Source organism: Cololabis saira, chromosome 4, assembly GCF_033807715.1.
Source record: "Cololabis saira isolate AMF1-May2022 chromosome 4, fColSai1.1, whole genome shotgun sequence".
NCBI lineage: Eukaryota > Metazoa > Chordata > Actinopteri > Beloniformes > Belonidae > Cololabis > Cololabis saira.
Genome location: NC_084590.1, coordinates 52,384,979 through 52,412,872, shown reverse-complemented (window position 1 = coordinate 52,412,872; position 27,894 = coordinate 52,384,979). Strand labels below are relative to the sequence as shown.

General features: G+C 44.1%; 1 protein-coding gene across 2 annotated transcripts; it reads right to left on the bottom strand.

Annotated features, from left to right (window-relative positions):
• Positions 1-49: 49 nt before the first annotated feature.
• On the bottom strand, positions 50-27,714 carry LOC133442121 (protein NLRC3-like). Of its 2 annotated transcripts, XM_061720063.1 has the most exons (10): positions 27,544-27,714; positions 23,149-25,631; positions 21,642-21,670; positions 20,586-20,769; positions 20,044-20,174; positions 17,576-19,382; positions 5,188-5,364; positions 3,278-3,454; positions 2,958-3,131; positions 50-879 (listed from the first exon to the last, which is right to left on the bottom strand). In XM_061720063.1, the coding sequence occupies exons 4-10, from the start codon at positions 20,732-20,734 to the stop codon at positions 870-872; spliced, it is 2,625 nt and encodes an 874-aa protein (XP_061576047.1). In that variant the 5' UTR covers positions 20,735-20,769; positions 21,642-21,670; positions 23,149-25,631; positions 27,544-27,714; the 3' UTR covers positions 50-869. The 2 variants fall into 2 exon arrangements, with proteins under 2 accessions (XP_061576047.1, XP_061576048.1); XM_061720064.1 differs by lacking the exons at positions 23,149-25,631; positions 27,544-27,714 and adding an exon at positions 21,760-21,939 and having other exon boundaries at positions 21,642-21,673.
• Between the last annotated feature and the right edge of the window lie 180 nt (positions 27,715-27,894).

The following is a 27,894-nucleotide window of genomic DNA, read 5'->3' as shown; positions in this document are numbered from 1 at the left end:
TTGGCTTAAACTTTTTTGGGTTCTTTATTGAAATAAAAGTCAGATTTGTGCTGATGGTGAACAAGAGAATAAAAAGTTCCTAGTCATGGTCGGTGCTGCTCCTGGTACTGAGACTAATCACAGACAAACACTTATTAACGACAGTAAACTGAACAAGAGAAAAGATACAAGTTTTACTGAAGATTTTAGATTTTATTTGAAGTGTTAACAATCATCTTAATATCCAGAAAACATTTACAATATTTACTGGAACAAACTGAGGAACATTCATTGACCAAGTCAAGTTCATTTGTGTTTTGTGTTTCATGAACAAACGTTATTTCCACGGATCTCTTCACTCTCTCTCTTCATCAGTGACGCGGAGAGAAACTTTAAAAACCTGACGAGCTGAAAACACGACAACAACAAAAGGAAAACTTGGAATGAAACGGAAACATGTAATAAAAAAGAAAACACCGGGGGAGTCATGTGACTCGGTGGAGGAGACGGCTGCTTTGCTGAGCAGCTCCGCCGCGGCAGCGTAGACTTTTATCCATCACTACATTAGTAGTAGAAACCTCCAAACTAGAACTCATCCAGACTTTAGACAAAGTGCTTGCTTGTTGAACAAAACTCAAGTTCAAATTAAAGGCTACATTTTGATGTACTGTTTTTTAACAATAATATAATAACAATAAAGACTTTTTGACTTAACATGAAATAAATGAATATATGAGAAGTTTGTGAAACTCTGGAATTCAGAAACTATGTACATCTTCATCTTCATCATCATCATCATCACGGTCCAGTCAGAGTCTGTCCACACAAACTGGTTCTGCTTCAACTCTGAGGACGATCAGGACACGACTCATCCGTCCTGGACGCTCTAATCATCTCCACCTGTAGAGGGCAGAAGAAAGAAAAGAGCAGATAAAGGAGTGTTTGCGGAGATCCCTCCATCAGCTGTAGAGGGAAGAAGAAAGAAGAGAGCAGATAAAGGAGTGTTTGCAGAGATCCCTCCATCAGCTGTAGAGGGAAGAAGAAAGAAGAGAGCAGATAAAGGAGTGTTTGCAGAGATCCCTCCATCAGCTGTAGAGGGAAGAGGAAAGAAGAGAGCAGATAAAGGAGTGTTTGCAGAGATCCCTCCATCAGCTGTAGAGGAAGAATAAAGAAGAGAGCAGATAAAGGAGTGTTTGCAGAGATCCCTCCATCAGCTGTAGAGGGAACAAGAGAGCAGATAAAGGAGTGTTTGCAGAGATCCCTCCATCAGCACATCCAGGACTTCAGAGTTCAGAGCTGCAGTGGAGCAGCAGTGTGTCTGAACATCCTGGAAGGCCGTCAGCTGGAATACTATGGAGTAAGATCACTTCCAAAAAGATGTGTCCATGTTATAACTATTCGTATTTGTAATGATAAACATTTGTATGTAAATAAAAAAGTTGTACCCAAAATTCTGCTGTTACACACATGAGTCTGATAAATTATTAGGGTTAGGATTGTTTTTATGTGAGTATGAATCTAAAAGCTGTGAGTGCAAAGTCTTCTGAATACAACTGTAATTTCTACGACTACGAGTCTTCACTGTGAACACGAATTCAAGTTTATGGTACGAGTCTAAAAACTGTTGAATGACGTCACAAGCAGATAACAGCATAGACATATAAACGTAGACGCCCCATCAAGTGCTGAGCCAACTGCCACATCCAATATGGCGTCAACGTCGCCGCCATATTGGATGTTCAAGACTGCGCTGTAAACTAATACAAGTAAATGGACTTATTTTCATAAAGCATCTTTCTACAAAGAAATGAATGTTTTACGTCTCATTTATTCATTCACACACGCACTAATATACTCGGGAAACAGTTAGGCACCAAATATAATATATTTAATTTTCTCAGATGGCAAAAATAAGAACTTTATTGATCCCACATAGGAGTAATTCATGTTATATCAGCTGTAGAGAACAAGGTAGTGCCGGAAAACAATATATATCCCTCCTCAAAAAAATAAGAAAAATAAAGAAAGATATTTTCTCATCAACAAAACATATTTTTAAATTTTCAAGTAACAAAATAACATATTGACTATTTTTCAGATTTTTTCAATTATTTTATTGTCTGAAAAATGGTTCAAATGTTATTTTATTGTCTGAAAAATTGTTAAAATATGTTATTTTGTTATTTGAAAAATTGTTGATCTATTTATCTATATTATTTTATATTTCTATATTTTTCTTATTTTTGTGAGGGGGGATATATATTGTTTTTCGGCACAACCTTGTTCTCTATAGCAGATATAACATGAATTGCTCCTATGTGGGATGAATAAAGTTCTTATTTTTGCCATTTTTCAGACAATCAAATAACATGTTTTGTTGATGAGAAAATATGTTTCTCTATTTTTCTTATGTATATGCTGTTCCTGCCTGTGACGTCATTTCAACAGTTTTTCGACTCGTACCCATAAACTTGAATTCGTGTTCACAGTGAAAACTCGTAGTCGTAGAAATCAGAGTTGTATTCAGAAGACTTTGCACTCACAGCTTTTAGATTCATACTCACATTAAAACAATCCTAACCCTAATAATTTATCAGACTCATGTGTGTGACAGCAGAATTTTGTGTACAACTTTTTTATTTACATACAAATGTTTATCATTACGAATACGAATCGTTATAACATGGACACATCTTTTTGGAAGTGATCTTACTCCATAGAATACTCCTTTATTTCTGGACACGTGAACACCAGCACAACACTGGTCTACAACAAACATCTGGACCGTCTGATTGGCCGACTGCTGTCTCTGTGTTTCTGTCCAATCCTGCAGCCTGTCATCATCCTCCTCTCACAGCTTCATGAGGAAAACAGCTGCTGAGAAGCTGCAGCTTCACTGGAAACACTGATCTTTGATACCAACTGGTTTTAGTAGAAAACTGCTGGAAGCAGCAGAACCGAGTCCAACCTCCACTGACCTGAGAGTCTGCAGCTGGAAGTCTGGACTCTCCACCAGATCTGAAAGCTGCTTCACATCTGCAGCCTGCAGGTCGTTGATACTCAGGTCCAGAAGTTTCAGGTGGGAGGGGTTGGACTTCAGAGCTGAGACCAGAGAAGAACAGCTGATCTTTGACAAACCGCAGTCCTTCAACCTGAACAAAGACACCAGAGAAGAAGAACTCAGAGCAGTCAGATGGTCAGTGTGGATCAGTAGAAGATCAGCCTGATGTCTGCAGGTTAGTGTCAACACAACTTTCACATCAGATTCATCTGAACACACAACTAAAACATGTCTGACCTCAGAGTCTCCAGTCTGCAGTCTGGACTCTCCAGAAATCCACACAGATGTTTCACTCCTGAATCCTGCAGGTTCTCGTTGTTACTCAGGTCCAGAAGTTTCAGATGGGAGGGGTTGGACTTCAGAGCTGAGACCAGAGAAGAACAGCTGATCTCTGACAACCTGCACCACACCAACCTGAACAGAAAGTAAAACATGTTCCAGTCTCATCAGAGAAGTGTTTCTTCAAATATCAACGTTGTCATCAGGTCCATGTGGGTCACCACCGTATCTGGACTTTATAAAACAGGTTTTACAGTTTTGTTACATCCATGATGTGGGTTCCTGGTTGTTCCTCTGACATGTTCACCTTTACTGAACATCCTGAGCTTTTCTGGTCCAAGTCTGACACTAGATTAAGATGAAAACACCAACATACACACCAATCCTTTTGATTAGTGTTGATGTTCAAATATTGTTCAAAGCAGCAGTTTAGAGATCAGAAGCTGATCTAGCAACAATTATTAACACCAGAATGGATCTGTGGAGAACTGCTGGACTTTATATCATGTGTCCAGTTTGATATCATTTATGCAGGATTCCTGAGCTTTTTATCATAATGATCCTTGTATGTTATAAAGAGTTCAAATGATGTTTTCTGAGAGCAGAACATATTAAAATACTTTACTTTTAGTAATGTGTCATTTATAATTTGACTTAACTTGCAAACACCTAATAATTCTGTTACAACTGAGTTTATCAGTTAATATCTTACTTTTAGTTAAAGATAAGAATGATTGAATTCTGTATATTTATCAGACTAATTCAACAGATTCTGAAGTCTGTGTGAAACTAAACATCAGGTTCTGTATCGCTTGCACTTGAAAAGTCTTTGCTTGAACAACTAATGATCTGCTTGATTAAAGGACATTTGTGAATTAAACCCCCACGGGAGGATCTAAGACACTTCCTGTCAGGACGATCACTTTGACGCTCCACCTGTAGCCGTCAGTCCAACCTGTCCAGGTCTGAGGCCTCGTTTACACGCAGCAACAACGCTGGTTGTAAGGCAACTATCTTTCAAAACAATTAGTCGCTGAGAGAGTACTGGCTGAGATCTGTCCGACACGCTGAATCCAAGAAACCGACATGATACAGTAGATGCATTCTTTGGATATTTATTTGTTGGCCGAAGTTCAACTTTTTTACTTTCAAGTGACAGATGGTGGATTGCATTCAATGGATGTTCTACTATATTGCATATGCATATATTTCGTATATTGCGTAGCCTATATTGTGGTCAACATAAATTATCAGCTCCTCTCTCTGACAAACAAAACCTGATGCACTGCAGGTGCAGGTGATCTTAATCAGTCACCCACTCTGCCCCAGTGACACACCCACGCACAGACACACCTCCACACCGACACCCAATACATGGTGAGACAATACATCCCTGCTCCTACACTGGTGTTTTCATGCGTTTTAGTCGTTCGTTTACACCAAAACGAAGCTCAAAGTCTCCAAAAACCATCATTCCTGAAAACTCCGGCCAAAGTGGAGATTTGCTGGTAAAGGGAGAGAAACGGACATTTAGGCTTCAGAACGTCTCATTATGGACAGAAACGTCACCAGCGTCATGAGTTTACGGTTTGTTTGTCCGCTGTGATCATGATGGATGCTGGTAAAGTAGTGCAGGTTTTTACGTTTGTGCAAACACTTTTCATCTGTTTGCATTTGCATTCACAACCGCTGTATTATGTGGAGGAGCAGAGGAGAAGGAATGCTGGGAGCTCTGCAACTTTACATCAACTTTATCTCCAACCAAGACAAAGGGTTGCCTGGCAACGGCGTCGTCGTCGTGTTTGGATCCGACCAGGGCGAACCTATCCGATAAGTGGATAAATGTGTAAACGTCTCCATGAACTGACCTCAGAGTCTCCAGTCTACAGTTTGGACTCTCCAGTCCACCAGACAGAACCTTCACTCCTGGATCCCCCAGGTACCAGTTCTGACTCAGGTCCAGTTGTGTCAGATGGGAGGGGTTGGACTTCAGAGCGGACGCAACAACTTCACAGTGAGTCTCTGAGAGATAACAATCAACAAATCTGTGATGAGAGAAAACATGATGTCAGTTGTCAGCAGAAGCACCTGAGCAGAGCAGCTGAGCAGAAGCACCTGAGCAGAGCTAAGGTTTCCACCACCGGGCCAGCAGCAGCAGCGGCGGCTTTCTCCACCGAGGCAGCGGCTAACACAACCGGGGCAGCAGCGGCGGCGGCGGTTTCCACCACCGAGGCAGCAGCAGCGGCGGCGGCGGCGGCGGCTAACGCTACCGGGCCAGCAGCCGCAGCAGCGGCGGCGGCGGCTTCCACCACCGGGCAGCGGCGGCGGCGGCTACCATCAACTCCAAGCAGAGCAGAAACGCCTGCCCGTGGAGCATCCGGCTGATCGGGGAATAACAACACTGCGTTCCAGAAAAGGAGCCAGAGCGATCTCAACCTACAATCAGTCCCCCATTCTATTGGGGGCTGCGGGTACGTCTCGCTCTGTTGATGCTACATCTCATCCGTTAGCTTGCTAACGCTGCGCATCTGGAACGTGGGGAGCTGTGTGTTGTTTAGCCTACTTGGGCAGTCTAACCAGCCGAGCTCTTTTCCCCAGAAACGCCTGCCCGGACCAAAGCCATCCACCACCAGGCCGGAGCCAAGGCTCCTTCAACCTCCACCACCAGGCCGGAGCCAAGGCTCCTTCAACCTCCACCACCAGGCCGGAGCCAAGGCTCCTTCAGCCTCCACCACCAGGCCGGAGCCCAGGCTCCTTCAGCCTCCACCACCAGGCCGGAGCCCAGGCTCCTTCAACCTCCACCACCAGGCCGGAGCCCAGGCTCCTTCAGCCTCCACCACCAGGCCGGAGCCCAGGCTCCTTCAGCCTCCACCACCAGGCCGGAGCCCAGGCTCCTTCAGCCTCCACCACCAGGCCGGAGCCCAGGCTCCTTCAGCCTCCACCACCAGGCCGGAGCCCAGGCTCCTTCAACCTCCACCACCAGGCCGGAGCCCAGGCTCCTTCAGCCTCCACCACCAGGCCGGAGCCCAGGCTCCTTCAACCTCCACCACCAGGCCGGAGCCCAGGCTCCTTCAGCCTCCACCACCAGGCCGAGCCCAGGCTCCTTCAACCTCCACCACCAGGCCGGAGCCCAGGCTCCTTCAGCCTCCACCACCAGTCCGGAGCCCAGGCTCCTTCAACCTCCACCACCAGGCCGGAGCCCAGGCTCCTTCAGCCTCCACCACCAGGCTGAGCCCAGGCTCCTTCAGCCTCCACCACCAGGCCGAGCCCAGGCTCCTTCAACCTCCACCACCAGGCCGAGCCCAGGCTCCTTCAACCTCCACCACCAGGCCGGAGCCCAGGCTCCTTCAGCCTCCACCACCAGGCCGGAGCCCAGGCTCCTTCAGCCTCCACCACCAGGCCGAGCCCAGGCTCCTTCAACCTCCACCACCAGGCCGGAGCCCAGGCTCCTTCAGCCTCCACCACCAGGCCGGAGCCCAGGCTCCTTCAGCCTCCACCACCAGGCCGGAGCCCAGGCTCCTTCAGCCTCCACCACCAGGCCGGAGCCCAGGCTCCTTCAACCTCCACCACCAGGCCGGAGCCCAGGCTCCTTCAGCCTCCACCACCAGGCCGGAGCCCAGGCTCCTTCAGCCTCCACCACCAGGCCCAAGCACCAGCAGCAGCCAGCTCCACCAGGCTCCAGGCCCTGGCATCAGGCCAAGCCAAGAAAATGGGTCCAAAGCAACAAAAAAACTATGATGAGGAGAACGTTTCTCTCACTCAGGTAAATGAACTGTTAAATCACCAGAAAGAAATGTTCACTGCTCTTTTACAACAGCAGCAAGACATCTTTAAGAACCTTGTCAAGGTAATCATGGAGTCAACTAACTCTAGATTGGATACAATAACTAAAGATGTGCAGGATTTGAAGACAAGCATACAGTACACACAGAAGGATGTGGATGAACTTAAAATCTCCCAAGCTAGACAGTCAGAGCACCACAACACAACTCAAGCAGACGTCATGAAGTTGTGTGAGAGCCTTCAGGTCATTTTAGACAAACACGAGTACCTGGAGGGTCAATCTAGGAGAAACAACATTGTCATTGATGGTATACCTGAATCCACAGGGGAAACCTGGACAGACTCAGAGGTGAAAGTGAAAGACATGCTATTGCAGAAGTTACAACTACAAGGGGAGATTGAGGTGGAACGTGCACACCGCACAGGGAAACCTGATGTGATGAGAGACAGACCGAGATCTATTGTGGTTAAGTTCCTGTGCTACAAAGATAAAACTGCGGTTCTACAAAGAGCCAAACACTTGAAAGGCACCAAGATCTTCATAAATGAGGACTATACTGAAGCTGTAAGGCTGAACCGAAAAGAACTGATGCCAAAACTGAAGGCTGCACGTGAAAAAGGAGACATTGCCTATCTCAGACACGACAGGTTGATTATCCACCCTCGCACTAGCACTCCTAACTAAGATCTCTTTCTACAACCCATGACAAATATAATCACGTCACAACATAAAAAAGTTAAGAATGGTTTAAGTATTGCTCATATTAACATAAATAGTCTCAGAAACAAAATTAATGAAATAACTGAACTACTATTTGAACATAACTTGCATATACTTGCCATCTCAGAAACTCATTTGGATGCTTCTTTTGATGACGCCGAGTTACAGATAAAAGGTTACAACATCTACAGAAGGGATAGAAATAGATATGGTGGGGGAGTAGCTTTCTACGTTCGAGATCATGTTCCAGTAAAAGTGCGTTCGGATATGATGAATTACAATATTGAAATACTGTGGTTACAAACCTATTTACCTCACAAAAAGCCTTTTTTACTTGGTTGCTGCTACAGACCTCCTAGTGCCAACAATGAATATCTAGAAACAATCTGCGAAATGCTGGAGAATAACACCGTGGTGGGTCAGGATGCTTACTTTATGGGTGATCTGAACATTGACTGGCTTGCCTGTAACTGTCCATTAAAAACCAAGCTGCAAATTGCCTCTACTACTTGTGGACTAACTCAAGTCATGAATAAACCTACTAGAATATGTGTAAAACAAGATGGTACTAAAACAGCCACATGCATAGATCATATATTTACAAATTCCCCAGAGCTTTGCAGTAGTATTTTGTCTCTGCCCATTGGCTGTAGCGATCATAATCTAGTTATAATGGTGAAAAATATTAGAGTGGGTAAACCTGGACCCAAAACAGTGCTGAAAAGATCATACAGTATGTTTAATAAAGAGGTATTTGTTAAAGAGGTGAAAGAAGTATGCTGGCTGGAAGTATTTGAAGCCAATAATCCAGAAATAGCCCTGACTAAATTTGATAAATTATTTTTTCCACTGGTGGAAAAACATGCACCATTAAAAAAGTTCACTGTCAGGAATACAATCACACCCTGGTTAGATAATGAAATTAAAGAGGGTATGAAAATGAGAGATCTAATGAAAAAAAACTGCAATTACAACCGGTAGCAAATGTGACTGGGATCTATATAAGAAAAAGAGAAACTGTGTTACCAAACTAAACAGGAAAAAGAAGAAATTATATTTTGAGAATCGAGTAAAGGAGGTGGGGAATGATAGTAAAAAACTATGGAAGGTCTTAAATGAACTGACAGGTAGGAAAGATAAAAACAATCCAGCTTTTCTGGAAAAGGATGGTGAGTTCATTACTAAGCCCAGTGGCATTGCCAATTATTTAAATGATTATTTTATAAGCAAAGTAGTGAATCTAAGAGAAAGTATGACTAATCAAAGTAATGATATATCTCATATATTAATAAGAAATAAAATTATGAAAAATAGAAATTCTAAGTTCAAACTGGTAAATGTTAACACGGAAAAGATTATTGAACTATTGACAAAGGGCAAAGACAAACCAGCTGGTCTTGATGGCCTAGACAGCAGGCTTCTGAGGGTGGTTGCTGATGACATTGCTCCAGCGTTGGTTCACATCATAAACTTAAGCTTTACATGCGGCACATGTCCTCTTTCCTGGAAGCAAGCAAAAATAGTTCCACTAACAAAAAATAAGAGACTACCTTTTTCTGGCTCAAATAGTCGTCCAATAAGCCTGCTACCGATACTTGGAAAGATGATGGAAACAATTGTGTATGAACAAATTAATAATTATTTATCAGATAATGAAATAATCAGTACTTCACAACATGCATATAGAAAGGCTCACTCCACTGCAACGGCGTTGACGGTCATGTCTGATGATTGGCTGAGGGAAATTGAAATGAAAAACATGATTGGTGCTGTATTTTTGGACCTTTCAGCGGCTTTTGACATTATAGATCATAACATACTATTAGAAAAACTGGCTTGTTACGGCTTTGAGCAATCTGCACTCAACTGGTTCTACAGTTATCTGTCCAACAGGACGCAATCTGTGTTTTTTAATGGCAGCTACTCAGAAAACAAAACCATAACATGTGGAGTTCCTCAAGGAAGCTGTCTTGGACCTTTATTGTTCACAATCTTTACGAATGACTTACCATGGGCACTAGAAAAAGTGAATACAGTGATGTACGCGGATGACTCGACTATATATGCTTCTGCAAAGACTAATAATGAATTAGAAACTATTATAAATAACAAATTAATTAGTATAGCGGAATGGGTCAGAGCAAACAAGCTAGCCCTAAATTTATCAAAATCCAACTGTATGATTATCGGGTCAAATCATAATATTGATAAGAATCCTGTTTTGTATATCAAGGTCAATGACATCATCATAAAACAAGTGGACGAAACCAAACTTCTGGGAGTAATAGTAGACAACAAACTTTCATGGAAAAAACATATTTCTAATATCATTACAAAGATGGGGAGGGGTATATTTATTGTAAGAAGACATGCATTCTATATGAATCATAGGATTTTAAAAACAGCTATTCAATCACTTATACTATCAAACCTTGACTATTGCCCAGCAGTTTGGTCCAGTGCTAATGGTGAAATGTTGAATGCTTTACAAATTATACAAAACAGAGCTGCCCGCACTATTCTCAAGTGCGACAATAGGACAAATATAATCTCTATGCACAAGAAACTCAACTGGTTATTGGTCAAAGACAGACTCATATACTCACTGTTGATTGTGATAAGAAACATATCTGTTTTAAAAAAGCCATATGATTTGTTTGATAACCTCTCTTTTAGTGCAGAAAATCACTGTCACAACACTAGACATGCAACTGTTGGAAATTTTACAATACCTAAGGTTAGATCTAATGCCATCAATCGTACAGTCCTGTATAGAGGAATGAAAGAATGGAATTCTTTACCCAATCATGTAAAACTTGCTAACAATAATCAATTCAGAATACTACTTAAAAATATCTGTCCAAGTAATGGTTTCGGTATGGAATAGTTGTGTATGTAATATGATTGTTTTTAGTACATGAGATATAATGGTATTATTGCATAGTAGTGTTATATTATATATATAGTATATATGTTATATTCTATTATTATAGAATAGATATATATGAGTGTGTGTATGTATGTATGTGTGTATACATATGTAGGTATGTAGATAGATAGATAGATAGATAAAGCTTTATTTATGTGTCACCCCCCAGCGTACAATATCATTATACATTAATAAAATTGGCAATAATAAAAAGTTGAGGGCCACTCACTAAGAGTTGTGAGACACAATACATATTCATATCGATAAAAAGTAACATACATTAAAGTATTAAAATCATTTGACTGTTACAAAAATCACAGTCATATTACAATAAAAACTCAATGGCTTAATCAATTAGGTCTACAATAAAAGGAGGAAAAGGGGAAATTAAGGGCCAGTACATATAAAAGCTGCTCTACGCTTTAGGATGAGGTGGCAGGCTTTGGCTGATTCGTTAAAGAGATGTTTAGCTGCTAAAATGTCACATACTTTATTGACATCATCGAGGTCTTGAAAATGTTCCTGATTCTTTGAAAATGAGATAAAAAGGTCCTCGCGAATGTCTTTGTAAAGTTCACAGTGTAGAAGGACATGGGACTCAGATTCGATGGAACCGCTGTTACATAGTGTGCAAACACGCTCCTGTATTGGGATGTTGGTATATCTACCGGTTTCAAGAGCCAATGGAGCAACTCCACACCTAAACTTGGCAAGGGCACTTCTATGCTGCCTGGGCATAATACTTTGTACATACGGCTCTGTATCAAAGGCATTCTTAAAGGTACAGTAAGTGCGAAGCTTGTTTCCCTCTGCTCTATTTATCTGCAGGAGCCATTTCTCCTTCTCTGCCTCTGCAACTGCTTGGTCAAGCCTGTTTAGATCGTTACTTGAGAGGACTAGGTCAGTGCTGGCGAGGTGGGATAGATGCAGAGAGGAGAAATATGTCCGTACCGTATGGGGATAGTTTTTCACATTTCTCATCTGATTAGCCCACAAAAACACACGCTTACATAACCGGTTATCTGGCATACTGCATAGTCTCTTCCAGTTCTTAAAAATACATGACCACTGGTGTTGCCAGGTCGTTTTCCATCCCATGTCACCTTGTATGGCAGCATTTGGGGTATATTTACCAACACCCAGAAAGAAGCGGCATGCTCTATTAAAGACTGCATTGATACAGGAGTAACTTCTGTAACCCCATACTGCGGATGCATAAGTAAGGATGGGTAGGACCAAAGAGTCAAAAAGTTTGGTAAAACATTTAAAGGGGAAACCACCCAAAACTTTACTTTTAGCTATAATTGCTCCTAGAGCTCTGTTGGCATAGAGGGCTAGTTGCCTAGCGGTTACATTGTAGTCTAAGAACTCAGTGAGCAGTAATCCTAAATATTTATACTCTTTGGTGACCTCTAGTGGGAAAGACCCGCAAGAGAAGCTGAAGCAGGTCAGGGGCTTTGCTGGGTTTCTGAAGTGCACTACTTTGGTTTTATCCACATTTATATTTAAATTCCATTTTTGGCACCAACTATGAACCAATGAGAGCATCTCCTGTAGCTCCTCTTCTGATTCTGAGATCAGGACTATATCGTCCGCGTAAAGGAGTACAGAGATGTTTTCATTTTCCATAGGTACACCTTTTCCTAGGGCCTTAATTGCTAATGTTAGGTCATTTATGTACATTGAAAATAACACTGGTGACAAAATACAACCTTGTTTCACACCGATGTCAACTGGAAAGGGATCTGTAAGATTTCCATTTATACGGACACAGCATTTCACACCCTCATATAAAGAAATCAGACAGTTAAGGATATTACCATTCAGACCTAAACTTCTCAGCTTTTCCCATAGCTTATCTCGATTAATATGGTCAAATGCTTTCGAAAAATCAATGAATGAGCAGAACGTAGACTTCTTCAGCTTTTTCCTTGAGTCAATTATAGTAGTTAGGGTGGAAATGTGATCTATACAACTCCGTTCCTTTCTGAACCCATTTTGCTCATCTGTTATGATGCTGTTGGACTCCGCCCACTCAGAAATCCTGTTGTGCAACACACAGCAAAACAGTTTGTATACAGAAGAGGTCAAAGTAATCCCTCGATAATTTGCTGGTATTCTTTTATCCTTACCCCCGCCTTTATAAATAGGGTTGATAATACCAAATTTCCACATTTCTGGGATTGTTCCATAAAGAAAACATTGATTAAATAACTTGTGCAGTAAACCAAGTGCATTGCCATTTTTCAGTACATCAGCAGGTAACCCATCATAACCATATGCTTTCCGTTTCTTGACTGCTTGCAGAACTTTAATAATCTCCAGCTCACTAATGGGCTGGTTCAGAGTTGTGTCAGGGCTATATCGGGGGGGTTCTCCGACTCTGGATGGGGTGGGGTTACTAAGTTTATTAGACTGAAACAAGCTGGCAAACTCACTCCTCCAGGTCTCTAGCACTACTTCTTTATCAGTGTGTGGTGAACCATCAGGCCCCAGGACCTCCATAGGGATGTTATCATGCCGCTCGTTACCCACACCAAGCTGATTAACTTGGTTCCAGAAGGTCTTCGGGTCATTACTTTCTAGCTCCTGGATATTCTCCTGTTGTTGTCTCCAGTGTAGTCTTTTTGCCGATTGGACTGAGCGGTCAAACTGTCTCTGTCTGTCCTTCATCATCGCCCTAGCCCTCGTTCTTGTAGGACCGGGGGGGCAAGATGTCCATTCCTTTTCTGCTGCACAAAGAGAGTTCCATAGGGAGGAGTGCTCATCTGTCCACCAGGCCTTTTTTGTTCTCCTCTTTTTATTTGAGCGACCAGACAGGATGATAATGTCCTTGTGGGGTATCTGTGTTCGCATCTCCAATTTAACAATGTCGCAGAACTTGGCATACACAGAGTCAACAGTGTGCTGGTTGGCCATAGGGGACTCTAACTGGGCTATACAGTTCCTCAGTGCTGCCTGACAGCTGTCGCTTGACAGGAAGTGATCTGGGATTGTGGACAAATCAAAAGCAGTAAAAGAGACCCCATCCCCGTTCCTCTGTTTGGAGGACTGAGGGTGAGAATGTGCTGCTGGGAGGGTCATAACGCAGGTAAGGCAGGAGTGGTCTGGGATTACTCTGGCTGTGTCCATGATTGAAATACATCCAGCTTGAGTGAAAAGATCCCTGCTTCTGGTTACATTGAAGTCACTGAACCACTGCAGATTCTCATAGGGAACGATGAAATAATCAACAACTGACAGCCCCTTAGATGACACACAGGTGAAATCATTCATACAGTAATTTCGCCCATTAAGAATACAGCAGTTTGCACTAATAAGAAATTGTGTGAGCAGTTCACCATAGGAGTTGGATGAAAAGTCCACTACATTCCGTTCTCCCACCAAATCAACGCCCTCAATATAATCCAAAGTATCTGCGCAACGACTGTTGAAATCTCCCATTATATAAAAGGGGCCAAGTTTCTGGAAGCTGTAGACATTAGTGAGGAGATTTTCATAGAAGTCTGCTGCATCCACCTGCCTGGTGGAGTTGGCTGGAGGTAAATAGCACACCGCCACACTGAATGTTTGGTTAATGTTGAGGTGGGGCTTAGCAGTCAGTTTTACCCACAATATGCCTTCCACAGAATTTTCTAGCATTTCACAGTGGTAGTCCTGGGATATATTGTCTCTTATGAATATGCCCACACCCCCTGATCCAGAGCGAGCCCGATGGTGAAGTCTAGTTCTGTTCTGCCCAAACCAACTATACCCAGTCATGGAGGCAACATTGGTCCCAGTCAAGTGTGTTTCAGCAACTCCTATTATATCTATGCCCATGTGGTTAATACACTGTGAACGAGTTTTATAGTTATCTGATGAGGTGTTGGTGTTCCAGCTCTGTACATTCCAAAACCCACAGACAACCTAGGCAGGTTCTTGAGAGGTGGTGTTGTTTGGATGGAGAGTCTTTTTCACAATCCGCCCACCTCTTACTGTAAGTTTATCTGTCCCCATCTCCTTTAGGATGGCATGGAAGTTGGACTCCATCGCACGCTGTTCATGGGGAATGTCATGATTTATGTACACAGAGTTATACACAGGATGTTTCTTTAGTGATGCTTTTTTCTCCATTACAGTCTTTTTGTTCTCCTGAGAGCCGAGCTTGGCGATTATCACTCCCGGTTTGTTATTATAAGACTGTTTCCTTTCAGCTGACACACACTCCATGTCTCTGATCTTTAGTCCGTCTTTTATCAGACAATTCACAGAGTTGGTCACTACTTCATTGTCTCTATGTGGGAGATTTCTAATAACCACATTAAGGGAAATGTCTCTCTTACCGGGTGGGTCACTCTCCAGGTGTTTCAGCCGAGCATCAAGTTCACTGACATCGGCAATCAGCTGTGGTTCTGAGGCAGGGAAATCAATCACCTTTGCCTCCAGACAGGAGACCCGGCTGCATAGGTCCGCAATGTCCTCCTTAAATTCTCGGCGGATTTCTTCCATATTCTCCTTGACAGCCGCTGCCACTTTGTCTGCAATAGTATCCTCCAGACTTTGCATTTTGTTGCTGAGCCTGGATTCCATACTCTTTATTGCACTGAGAATCTCCCGGTTCCCTTTGGATTCCTCACATTCCTCTATGTTTAATTCGGTGTCCAGTTTCTTGTCTGAACGCAGACCCGACTTGCCTGTCTTTGCCGCCATCAGGAATCAACAGGGGCAAAAGGTTTGAATCTGGCAGGTAGCCTGGCCTAGGCTTGGGGAGGTCTGGCTGGGTTTGGCTGGATGTAAGTTAACTGTGTTTTAGGTTGAGTCAAACAAAACTATTTGCTCAACTTGACACAGTAGCCTTCAGCACCTTTTAAACATCAAACACCACTGGCTTTGAACAATATTTCCAAAGAATTATCTTACTTTTGATGAAATCCAACAAACAAACTTCTCAGTAGAGCATGGTGGCGGCCATCTTATGTATGTGTGGATGTGTATGTGTGTGTGTGTGTGTATATATATATATATATGTCTGTGAATATAATATAGAATTTGACTTGGAATGTTGAATATGATAGAGTATTATATGATGGGTATATGTGTGTGTGTATATGTGTGTATGTATATATGTGTATATATAATGTATATATGAGGTATATATTAGGTATATGTGGGGAGGATATAGTTGACTTGGTTTCTGTTCTTGTCTTGATCCTTAAGATATCTTGATTTTGTATACATATTTTTTTTCTTTTTGCTCTTTCTGTGTTTTTATTTTTTTAAGTTTTTTTTTTTCTCTATGTTGTTTTCTTTTGTATTGCATTTTCTTGTTAAGACCCCAGGAAGAATAGCTGCAGTTTCTGCTGCAGCTAATGGGGATCTCAATAAATAAACAAATAAACAAAGTAATAAAGTGTGAGTTAAAGCCAGACTGAACCTCTGTTAACATCTGCAGACTTTGTCTGGATCTGCAGATGAAGGAGGGAACCGGCTTCATTAACGTCTACGTCTGTCAGAGTCATCCGAAAACATCGCATTTAGGACATAAACTCATTTATTCTTGGACATTTTTCACTCTGAACATCTTGAGTGAAAGTGAACCAGTGTGGAGCTGAACTTTTATCAAGTATCCAGATAAAAGATGTTCAAGCTTTTAAGCTATATTTAGTGTTTTTCTGACACCTGGATTAGTTTTTCTTGTATTTTATGTTCAGGTCTGTTAAAGGAGACTTTGCTCTCACAGAGACTTCAGCATTGATCAGAGATTGATGAAGGAGACTGAATTGTGCTGTTCTGCTCTGATATCCAGACGACAGTTCTCGTATGAAGCTGTAAACGTCTTCATGCTGCTCTCCTCTACAGCAACAACACAAACACCTGTCCCCTTCTGTCTCAGACAAACTTTCATTCATAATCAATGAAGCTGCACTCGTCACATTCAGAGCTTTTCCATCTAGAGTCTCGGTCTGGTACGACCAGCAGTTTATGGAGGATCATGGGATTTCAAGCCTTCATATCTGTGTCGACTCTTGGATGAGGGTGAAAAGTCTTCAGGAACCAATAATTAAATTCAATTCAATTTTATTTATATAGCGTCTAATACAACAGATGTCTCTAGACGCTTTCCAGAGATCCAGAACATGAACATAAACATGAACATAAACATAAACCCCGAGCAATTATTATATAAACAATGGCAGGTAAAAACTCCCCTAGTGGGAGAAAAGCCTTAAGCCAAACAGTGGCAAGGAAAAACTCCCCTTTAGGAGGGAAGAAACCTTGAGCAGGACCAGGATCATAAGGGGGGACCCTCCTGCCGAGGGCCAGACTGGGGGAGTCAGGGACGGCAACAGCACACAGCAGGCAGGTGGAAGCAGCAGCGGGATGACCAGAGGTGGGGGGGGGGGGGGGGGGGGGGGGGCGTCAGCAGCACACAGCAGTCATGTGGAAGCAGCAGCGGGATGACAATAACAAGTCCAACTGCTCTCCTCTTAAAGTGTGAGGAAAGTAACCCCCCACCGGAGTTACAGGACGGTGCAGGAGATCACAGAACCAGAGTTACTAGAACTAAGGTCTCTGACCAAGTACATGTGTCCACAAAATCCCCCAGTGGTTCTGATGTTTCATCTTTCTCCGTTACACAGATTCATCTCTGAGCAGCAGAAACATCAACTATATCAAGTGTTTGAAACATGAACCTCTGGTTGAGGTGACTTGAGGTGAACCAGAATAAAACAAACACATCCGACTTCAAAAGTTTTAATTTGAAGATCAAAACAAGATTTAAAGAACTAAACTGCTAATTTACACTAACTGATGGTGTTATTGATCCATCTGGACTCACCGAGCCTTTCTGCAGTTCCTCACAGCTGGAATCAGTCTCCGTCGACCCTCTGGTGTTGTGTTGTACTTCTCCATGTCCAACTCATCCAGAACCTCCTCCGACATCTGCAGCATGTAGGCCAGAGCTGAACACTGGATCTCAGAGAGTTCCTGCTCTGATCTGTTCTCTGACTTCAGGAACTCTTGGATCTGCTGATGAACTGAGAGGTCGTTCATCTCCATCAGACACTGGAACATGTTGATGCTTCTGTCAGGAGAGATATTGCCAGGAGAGATTCTGTCAGTGTTCATCTCCTTCAGGTTGTTGATGACTCTCTGGATGGTTTCTGGATCGTTCTCCGTCTGGTCCAGCAGAACTCCTAACAGTCTCTGGTTGGACTCCACAGAAAGACCATGAAGGAAGCGGACAAACAGGTCCAGGTGGCCATTTTTACTCTCCAGGGATTTCTGCATGACTGTCTTCAGGAAGTCATCCAGAGATGAGTATGTGTAGTCTCCTCCCAGGAAGTTCTCCAGCACATCTGTGTTCCAGGTGGACCAACAGTGGAACACGTAGACTGCAGCCAGGAACTCCTGGATGCTCAGATGAACAAAGCAGTAGACGGGTTTCTGGAAGACCTCACACTCTCTCCTGAAGATCTGGGTACAAACTCCTGAGTACACCGAGGCCTCTGGGACATCCAGACCACACTGCTCCAGGTCTTCTTGGTAGAACATGATGTTTCCTTTCTCCAGATGTTCAAACGCCAGCCTCCCCAGCTTCAGGAGAAGGTCCCTGTCAGCCTCCGTCAGCTCCTGTGGACTCGTCTCATGTCCCTCCTGGTACTTGTTCTTCTTCCTCTTGGTCTGGACCACCAGGAAGTGGGAGAACATGTCAGTCAGGGTCTTGGGCAGCTCTCCTCTCTGCTCTGTGGTCAACATGTGGTCCAGAACTGTAGCAGTGATCCAGCAGAAGACCGGGAGTTGACACATGATGTGGAGGGTTCTGGATGTCTTCATGTGAGAGACGATGCTGCTGGACCGCTCTTCATCCCTGAACCTCCTCCTGAAGTATTCCTCCTTCTGGCCGTCGGTGAAGCCTCGTACTTCTGTCAGCCTGTCCACGTGTTTGTGAGGGATCTGATTGGCTGCTGCAGGTCTGGAAGTGATCCAGATGAGAGCTGAGGGAAGCAGGTTCCCCTGGATGAGGTTGGTCAGCAGCACGTTGAGCGATGAGCTCTGTGTGAAGTCAGACACGACCGGACCGTTGTTGAAGTCCAGGGAACGTCTGCTTTCATCCAGGCCGTCAAAGATGAACAACGGTTTCCCGGTAGCCAGCTGCTCTGCTGTGAGCTTCTGTAACGATGGATGGAAAACCTGGATCAGCCTGAGAAGACTGAGCTGCTCATCTCCGATCAGGTGCAGCTCCCTGAACGAGAGCAGAATCACCACGGTGACGTCTTGGTTCTCCCAGCCCTCGGCCCAGTCCAGAGAGAACTTCTGAACCGAGAAGGTTTTCCCAGCGCCAGCGACGCCGTTGGTCAGAACCACTCTGATGGCTCCACGTTGGCCAGGTAAGGCTTTAAAGATGTCCTGGCACCTGATTGGAGTGTCATGGTGGCTCTTCATCCTGGAAGCTGTCTCCAGCTGCCTCACCTCATGTTGGGTATCAACCTCTTCACTCAGTCCCTCTGTGATGAAGAGCTCCGTGTAGATCTTGTTGAGGGGGGTTCTACTTCCTGTTTCATCAGTTCCTTCAGTCACATGTTCACATCTGCTCCTCAGACTGGTCTTATGTTCATCTAGGACCTGCTGCAGACCAGCATCTGCTGAAAAACAGAATGAAGAGTTGAGAGGGGGGTCCAGATCCAGACCTGCAGGTCCTCTACAGACCACTAGGGTCCAGATCCAGACCTGCAGGTCCTCTACAGACCACTAGGGTCCAGATCCAGACCTGCAGGTCCTCTACAGACCACTAGGGTCCAGATCCAGACCTGCAGGTCCTCTACAGACCACTAGGGTCCAGATCCAGACCTGCAGGTCCTCTACAGACCACTAGGGTCCAGATCCAGACCTGCAGGTCCTCTACAGACCACTAGGGTCCAGATCCAGACCTGCAGGTCCTCTACAGACCACTAGGGTCCAGATCCAGACCTGCAGGTCCTCTACAGACCACTAGGGTCCAGATCCAGACCTGCAGGTCCTCTACAGACCACTAGGGTCCAGATCCAGACCTGCAGGTCCTCTACAGACCACTAGGGTCCAGATCCAGACCTGCAGGTCCTCTACAGACCACTAGGGTCCAGATCCAGACCTGCAGGTCCTCTACAGACCACTAGGGTCCAGATCCAGACCTGCAGGTCCTCTACAGACCACTAGGGTCCAGATCCAGACCTGCAGGTCCTCTACAGACCACTAGGGTCCAGATCCAGACCTGCAGGTCCTCTACAGACCACTAGGGTCCAGATCCAGACGGATGGACGGTCTCACCTTGTGGAGAGTTTGTTCTGGATCCCAGATTTTCCGATGAAGCCGACTGGTCTGTGCTCCGTCTGAAGAACCAGCGTCCAAAAGATAGGGGATATGACATCAAGGACCAGATGGCCGGAAAGTTCCTGCTTCTAAATTCAGATAAAACAGAGGTTATCATTCTTGGTCCAGAGCATCTTAGGAAGGGATTAGATGGTGTTGCGATGGCTTCCAGTGCAACTGTGAGAAACCTGGGTGTTATTTTCGATCAGGATTTGTCGTTTAAACCATATGTCAATCAGGTTTGTAAAATAGCATTTTTCCATCTCCGTAATATTGCAAAGATTAGGAAAATCCTCTCACAGAGTGATGCAGAAAACCACTCTGGTCTCTGAACCAGCAGGACCACGTGGTTGAGGAACACAGAAGACTCCGTGGTGGAAAAACAGGAACCAGAAGGAGTGAGTGATGTTTGAATAAACTAAAACTTCAAATAAACCAGCACATACAGAAAATATAAAGTCATGATGAGTCATAAAATCAGGTAGCAACAGTTGTCTTACTTTGTGTCTGAAGGTCCAGGTTCTTCACTGAAGTCTGGAGGTTTTTCATTGGACCAGTCACTCTTCATAGAGACACTGGTGGATCCTGGAGACTCTGGTCTCTCCTCCTCTTTCTCCACACAATCATCCATCTTCTGGACTTCAGTCATTCAGAGACATGAACCACAAACACCGACCTCTGAATCTGTAGACAGAAACTTTATTAAAACACCACTAATCATGAAATACATTCTTTCACCCATTTTTCCTGAAGGACTTTGTCAAAACTCCTGAGGTTGAAGAAAGAGGTTTTACTGATACTGACGATAAGAGAGAATTGAAACTGAGAGTCATCTCTAATAGACTAAAATGGACAATTCTGACTAAAATAGACTTTTAGTCGACTGAAACTTGACACGACTGAAAGGAGAATGAACTTGACTAAAACTAATAAAAACTAAAATGATAGCTTGACATCTGACTGAGAAAAAGGCTCCACATTAAGTTCATTGGTTTGTTTGTGATAAATCTGTGCTTTCCAGACGGATGGACGTGTGATGTAACTGGAATAAATAAACCTTAAAATCAGGCCTGAACATTTCTGTAAACGACTTCTGCAGCTCCTCCTGCTGCAGGATTTATTTACAGTTAAACATTTTCTAAATCAGAGGAAAAGGTCAAAGTTTAATAATAAAGTCCCTGCAGAAGTTTATGGTGTCGCTCATAAATGGATTAATCATTAAACCAGGGTTCCTTGAACGCGTCACGGAGCCACGTTTATTAACTTGAACCTTCACGGTGTTAAGATGTAAAATATCACAGGAAAAATAAAGATAGGAAATAAAAACAGCTCAAAAACACAATCAAACCGGAACTACAAACCTTCTTATTCTGTCATCTAATGTTTCTCTCGTTACTTTGGTGTTTCCAGGAACGACGGAATACTTTCCAGAAACTAAACTAAGACATTTTGACGAAAGAAGAAACTTCAAAACGTTTCATTAAGTGGTTCTTAAACAACTTCTTACAAAATACCGAGTTACTTGTTCCTGCAGTTAATAGGGAGGTTTTACTCACCAGCTGCTCCAACTGCGTCGCAGCTTCATCTGCTGAAATCAGAAGCAATTTAGAAAAGTTAAAGTTTAACACTTTTACTGTCAGAGGGCAAAGTTCAGTCCAAACACGTTTTTATTACATGGAGTTCAGACGGTTCCGACCAAAACACTGGTTTCTGTCACATTTGTGTAAATGTCCTGCAGAATCCACGAGTGAAGCTTCAACCTGCATCAAAGTTTCCAGTTTGTGGTTTTAAATGATTTGTGGTTTACAAACAATAAGATTTAAGTAACAATACAATAAACCCAACATGTTTTAATGTTGATGCATTTATCATTGATCCATATAATTTGTTTGAATTAAGAAATCAGTGAATGAATAAAACTAGAATATAAATAACTTTGTTCTGAAAAACATTAACATGACACAGAAACAGAGACTTTAGGAGACAGAATGATAAATATGTGAACTCTGTGTGGAGCGTTCAGGTTTAAAAACATGTTAAAAATAATTTCATGAAAATTAACACAAGATACAAAGTAGTTTATCTAAAAACACATTTATTAACATGAAAAATAAAGATTTTATTCTCATGAGCTCGATCTTGATAAAATGATAGTGTCAAAACTTGTTTTACATTACAACATTTAGATTCGTGAAAGTCTAACCAGCTGATTTTAAGAACCGCTCATTTCTACTTCATACGTCTCCTGAACCTGTCGGTTCATTTAGATTTTGACGATGGATCTAGTCAATAACGGTTTAAAACACTTGTTAACGTTTATTAAACCGTGTTGCAGCCCTGGGGGATTTTACACCAACACTTTTCCTGCACCTTTTGACAGACGTCCTCCTGCAGTCGCTCAGTTTGTACCTGTGTCTGCACCTGCGTCACAATCGGTAGGTTCTTTTCGATCCCCAATAGACCACAGAGGCAAGTGGAAGGTTACAACACTTTATTCAATAGTGAACAACACAAGTAAAATGTTTTCGGCTCACTGGAGTAAAAGAAAACTGGGGGTTAAGATCTGCAACCAATAATATTAAAATCAACAACGGGAGGAGGGGGCTCAAATTAAATAGCTTGGCCACCGGAATTAGACCGAGACCTAGATACACCACTGCACTGCAAGGAAGCAATCTCAGAACCAAAGGATCACAGCAAGGATCAAGGCATCCACCAATGGTAACTCGACAAAAGTTCCCAAAACACACACGCAACACCGTTAAAAGCAGGTCTCGGGAAACGTCTATGGTGGCCCCAAACCCCTTCAACCCCGCCTCCTACAATCAAACCTCGTATCCCCCAGATAATGATGTCAGTCAGTGGCACCTAAAACGAATAAGAATTAAAAATGCTCAGCCGAGACAATATATTAAAAAGGACAATAAGTAAAACTCTATGATAAAAGTCAGTGGTAAAAACCCGTGGCCATACAATGAGCCAACAGTCTGTACTGGCCCGCCCAGGGCCTACAGTCTCTGCGCGCCTGGCTGCGGGCGCTGGGGGAGCTCTGGCGTCCCGCACCAGGAAAGCAGATGTGGGATCAGTCCGGCAGGTGAGGGGGTGGGGTCCGGCAGACTCTCAACGTCAGGAGAGAAGCAGCGTCGGCCAGTCAAACCAGGCTGGAAGGCAGGAAAAGAGTGCGATCAGTGGACTGAATCATGAGAAGTTAAAACTCACTGGTTCTCAAGCTCCAGGGTAGACCGTCCCTCTATGTGGGTAAATAGAGAGCGATGTTCCCAAACAGATGCGGTGATCAAGCCGGGGGTCCTGTCCACGTCCGGGAAGGCGAGCAGGAATCTCAATCTCAATCTCCGTCTGCGTCCAGCCTCCAGCACCTTGGCTTCTCTGCCGTGCGTCCTCTCTGCCGCATCTGTTTCCTCTTTTTAATCACCGCTGTCCACCTGAGAGCCCTGATTGCAGGATTCGCTTCACCTGTGAACAGAGCACAAGGGAAGACACACCCACCCCTGTGCAATTGACAGCCAAGTCCCAGTTCAATGCTCTCCCACACACACACAGTTCACTGTCCACAATGTTTCTGATAAAAAAAACTGTTAAAATCATAGTTCAGTCGCTGTCAGCCGCGACATATGCACCTGTGTCTGCACCTGTGTCTGCGTCTGTGTCTGTGTGTATAAAGTTTGGTGTAAATCAGAGAATCTTTAACTTTTTTTCCTCCAGGGACGAGGGGGCACCTGTCAGCCAGCGAGGCCGAGGACGGCGCACCATTCCCGGACACAAATCCGCCGAAGACCCCCGGGTTCGGCCGGTGAGCTGGGTGTTTGAGCATGGGGTCCAGGGGTGTTTGGGACGGTGAGCGTCGGGTCGGTGAGCGTTCCCCGACGGAGGAGGAGGCCGAGAGGTTCAGAGAGACCCCGGACCAGCTGGACCAGAGGCTCGCGGGGAGGCCCGCCGAGCATCGCGTGGCTTAGATCCGCTACCAAGTGATGCTGAGACCGCGGGGGTCGTCCCCGGAGGCAGACGGACCCAGAACCGGACCGAGAGAGCAATACCATGCCCTGAGATTCTGATCTAAAGAAAACAAAGACAAAGTGTCATCCTCGGCTGTTTACGCAGTCAGTGGTTCAAAACACGTGTCAGGACACTAAAACACACTGGTAAATTGTTCATAATAATGTGTTTTTGGACAGTTTGGACAGTTTGTGAGGTCCTGCACACACAGGCTGATGGCTGGTTTCACAGCTCTGGAAGGTGCTGGAGAGGTGAAACAACTGTGGATGAGCGTCTTTGGGGTCCCAGAGACCCCGCTGGAGGTCCTTTAAAATTAATGACAACCGGGCCGAGGACCGGGACTTCAAGCCGACCGAGTCCGAGAACGGCGCACCGTTATCGGACACTTGTTCTTCGATCACCGGTCCTGGGCTGGAAGTCCCGACCCGAGCGATTTAGCGGTCAAAACTGTTTACGCAGTCAGTGGTTCAAAACACGTGTCAGAACACTAAAACACACTGGGAAATTGTTCATAATAATGTGTTTTTTGACAGTTTGGACAGTTTGTGAGGTCCTGCACACACAGGCTGGTGGCTGGTTTCTCAGCCCTGGAAGGTGCTGGAGAGGTGAAACAACCGTGGATGAGCGTCTTTGGGGTCCCAAAGACCCCGCTGGAGGTCGTCTTAAAATTAATGACAACCGGGCCGAGGACCGGGACTTCCAGCCGACCGAGTCCGAGAAAGGCGCACCGTTATCGGACACTTGTTCGTCGATCACCGGTCCTCGGCTGGAGGTCCCGACCCGAGCGATTTAGCGGTCAAAACTCGGGCCAAACGACGCGGTTCTACCCTCCAGAATATTCTAAACTCTCTCCTGGTGTTCTCGGACTCGTATTATGAACCGTGAGCGAGCACCACGTGGGACCTTCAGAACAAACATGGAGGCGGACCACGAACGGAGAAAAGTACAAAGTGCCACGTCCGAAAGAGTTCTTCCAGAAAGTGGTTTAGAGCACGTTTCAGAGCATTTTCAACACAATGAAATAGGTTTGTAGTAAAGTGTAATAAAAATGTTATAGGCTATATTTGAGGAACCGTGAGGTCCTGGAAGCCTATACCCCATTTTTAACATCATCCTATGGGTGCCTATAAGTGTGTAAAGTTTGGTGTAAATCTGAGTATCTTTGACTTTTTTCCTCCAGGGACGACGGCGCACCTGTCACCCAGCAAGGCCGAGGACGGCGCACCATTCCCGGACATAAATCCGCCGAAGACCCCCGGGTTGGGCCGGTGAGCTGGGTGTTTGAGCATGGGGTCCAGGGGGTGTTTGGGACGGTGAGCATCGGGTCGGTGAGCGTTCCCCGACGGAGGAGGAAGCTAAGAGGTTCAGAGAGACCCCGGACCAGCTGGACCAGAGGCTCGCGGGGAGGCCCGCCGAGCATCACGGGGCTTAGATCCATTGCCAAGTGGCGCTGAGACCGTGGGGGTCGTCCCCGGAGGCAGATGGACCCAGAACCGGACCGAGAGAGCCAGACCATGCCCTGAGATTCTGATCTAAAGAAAACAAAGACAACGTGTCATCCTCGGCTGTTTACGCAGTCAGTGGTTCAAAACACGTGTCAGGACACTAAAACACACTGGGAAATTGTTCAAAATAATTTGTTTTTGGAAAGTTTGGACAGTTTGTGAGGTCCTGCACACACAGGCTGATGGCTGGTTTCTCAGCCCTGGAAGGTGCTGGAGAGGTGAAACAACCGTGGATGAGCGTCTTTGGGGTCCCACAGACCCCGCTGGAGGTCCTCTAAAATTCATGACAACCAGGCCGAGGACCGGGACTTCCAGCCGACCAAGTCCGAGAAAGGCGCACCATTATCGGACACTTGTTCATCGATCACCGGTCCTCAGCTGGAAGTCCCGACACGAGCGATTTAGCGGTCAAAACTCGAGCCGAACGACGCCGTTCTACCCTCCAGAATATTCTAAACTCTCTCCTGGTGGTCTCGGACTCGTATTATGAACCGTGAGCGAGCACCACGTGGGACCTTCAGAACAAACATGGAGGCGGACCACGAATGGAGAGAAGTACTAAGTGCCACGTCCGAGAAAGTTCTTCCAGAAACTGGTTTAGAGCACGTTTCAGAGCATTTGGAAACAATTTGGACAATATCCACAGATATGGCCCTATTACAACTGGTGGAAAGAATCTATACTGCTATTAATAATAAAGAATTTGCTCTTGGCATTTTCATAGATCTTTCCAAAGCCTTTGATACTGTAGATTATACTATATTACTTGACAAATTACATCATTATGGTTTCCATCATATTACTTTGAAATGGTTGTCAAGTTATGTTCATAACCGCGAACAACATGTGCATGCCAGCGGTTGTTTTTCTTCCAATGTTAAGATGTCATGTGGAGTCCCTCAGGAATCAATACTAGGACCCCTTTTATTTCTCATTTATGTAAATGACCTGGCTATTGTATCTTCATCCTTTACACCAATCTTATTTGCTGATGATACCAATTTGATACTAACTCACAGAAATTTTGATTCACTTATTGAGCAAGCTAATTCTGGTATAGCAATGCTTTCAAAATGGTTCCTTGCAAATAAGTTGTCGTTAAATGTTAACAAATCTAATTTTATTGTATTTGCAAGTAAAAACGAAAAATATTGTCCGCAAAAAGCTAAGATTTCTATTGGTGGTATTACAATCAATCAGGTTTCATCCACCAAATTTCTAGGTGTCTTTGTGGATGAGAATTTGTCCTTGAAAGAGCTTATACATTCTGTAACTAACAAAATCTCTAGATCCCTTGGTATCATCAGAAGAATCAGAGGTTTGGTCCATCAGGCTTGTCTCGTTACTCTTTATTACAGTTTAATTTATCCTTATCTCATTTATGATAACATTGTTTGGGCAAGTACATATTCATCAAATTTACACAAATTACTCATTACTCAAAAGAAGTTTGTAAGAATAGCTACTTCTGCCTCCTATTTGGCCCCATCTGCCCCTTTGTTTAAAAAATTAAATGTATTATCCATCTATGATATTAACATACTCCAATCATGTGCTTTCATTTACAAATGCACTTATCTTGCAAATATACTTCCAAGTACTTTCAAAGATTTTTTAACACCAATTCACAAATTCATAACTATAATACCAGACAATTTGAGGATCTCCATTCTTCATTCAGTCGTACCAATAGCACTCAGTTCTCCATCAAAGACAGAGGTTCCTCTCTCTGGAATTCTCATATACGTATTGCTAAATCTTCACTGTCTATTAGTAGTTTTAAACAGAGATTGAAGACCAGCCTTATGGATCAAGCGTCTAGAAGTGCGTCCACTTAATGTGGACTCACTTCTGCACGTGCCCATACACCCACACACACACACACACACACACACACAAACACACATGTGCATGCTCACATGCAAGCACACGCACTCACTCAACTGAGAAATTGTCTGTTTATATTGTAGCGATCAGGATGTATCAGAAGGATGAGGAAGCGTAAACCAGTTTAACAGATTTATTATCTGTCACAGAAATGGGTTACTGATGGCCGTAACCACGCCAAAACAACAAAAACGCTGCTGAGTTACTCAATCAGCTGTTCAACTCCGCTCAACAGCTGTTCAACTGATGCGCCTCCCAACGGGCGCCGCTCAGCTGCTCCACGCATGCGCACACTCACACTCACACTCACAACTCCCGTGCTTACCCCGCCCCTACCTGTTCTCTACCCACAGGCTTAACATTAAACAGAACATCTGAACATGACAACATTATTAACATAACT

What these genes read in the sequence shown, in the direction of transcription:
- LOC133442121 (XM_061720063.1), bottom strand. Translation starts at nt 20,734, where the DNA reads ATGACTGAAGTCCAGAAGATGGATGATTGTGTGGAGAAAGAGGAGGAG. An exon ending in CAGAACAAACTCTCCACAAG is followed by an intron (nt 19,383 to 20,043) that starts GTGAGACCGTCC and finishes TCTGTTTTTCAG; the next exon opens with CAGATGCTGGTCTGCAGCAG. An exon ending in AGGAACTGCAGAAAGGCTCG is followed by an intron (nt 5,365 to 17,575) that starts GTGAGTCCAGAT and finishes CTCTCATCACAG; the next exon opens with ATTTGTTGATTGTTATCTCT.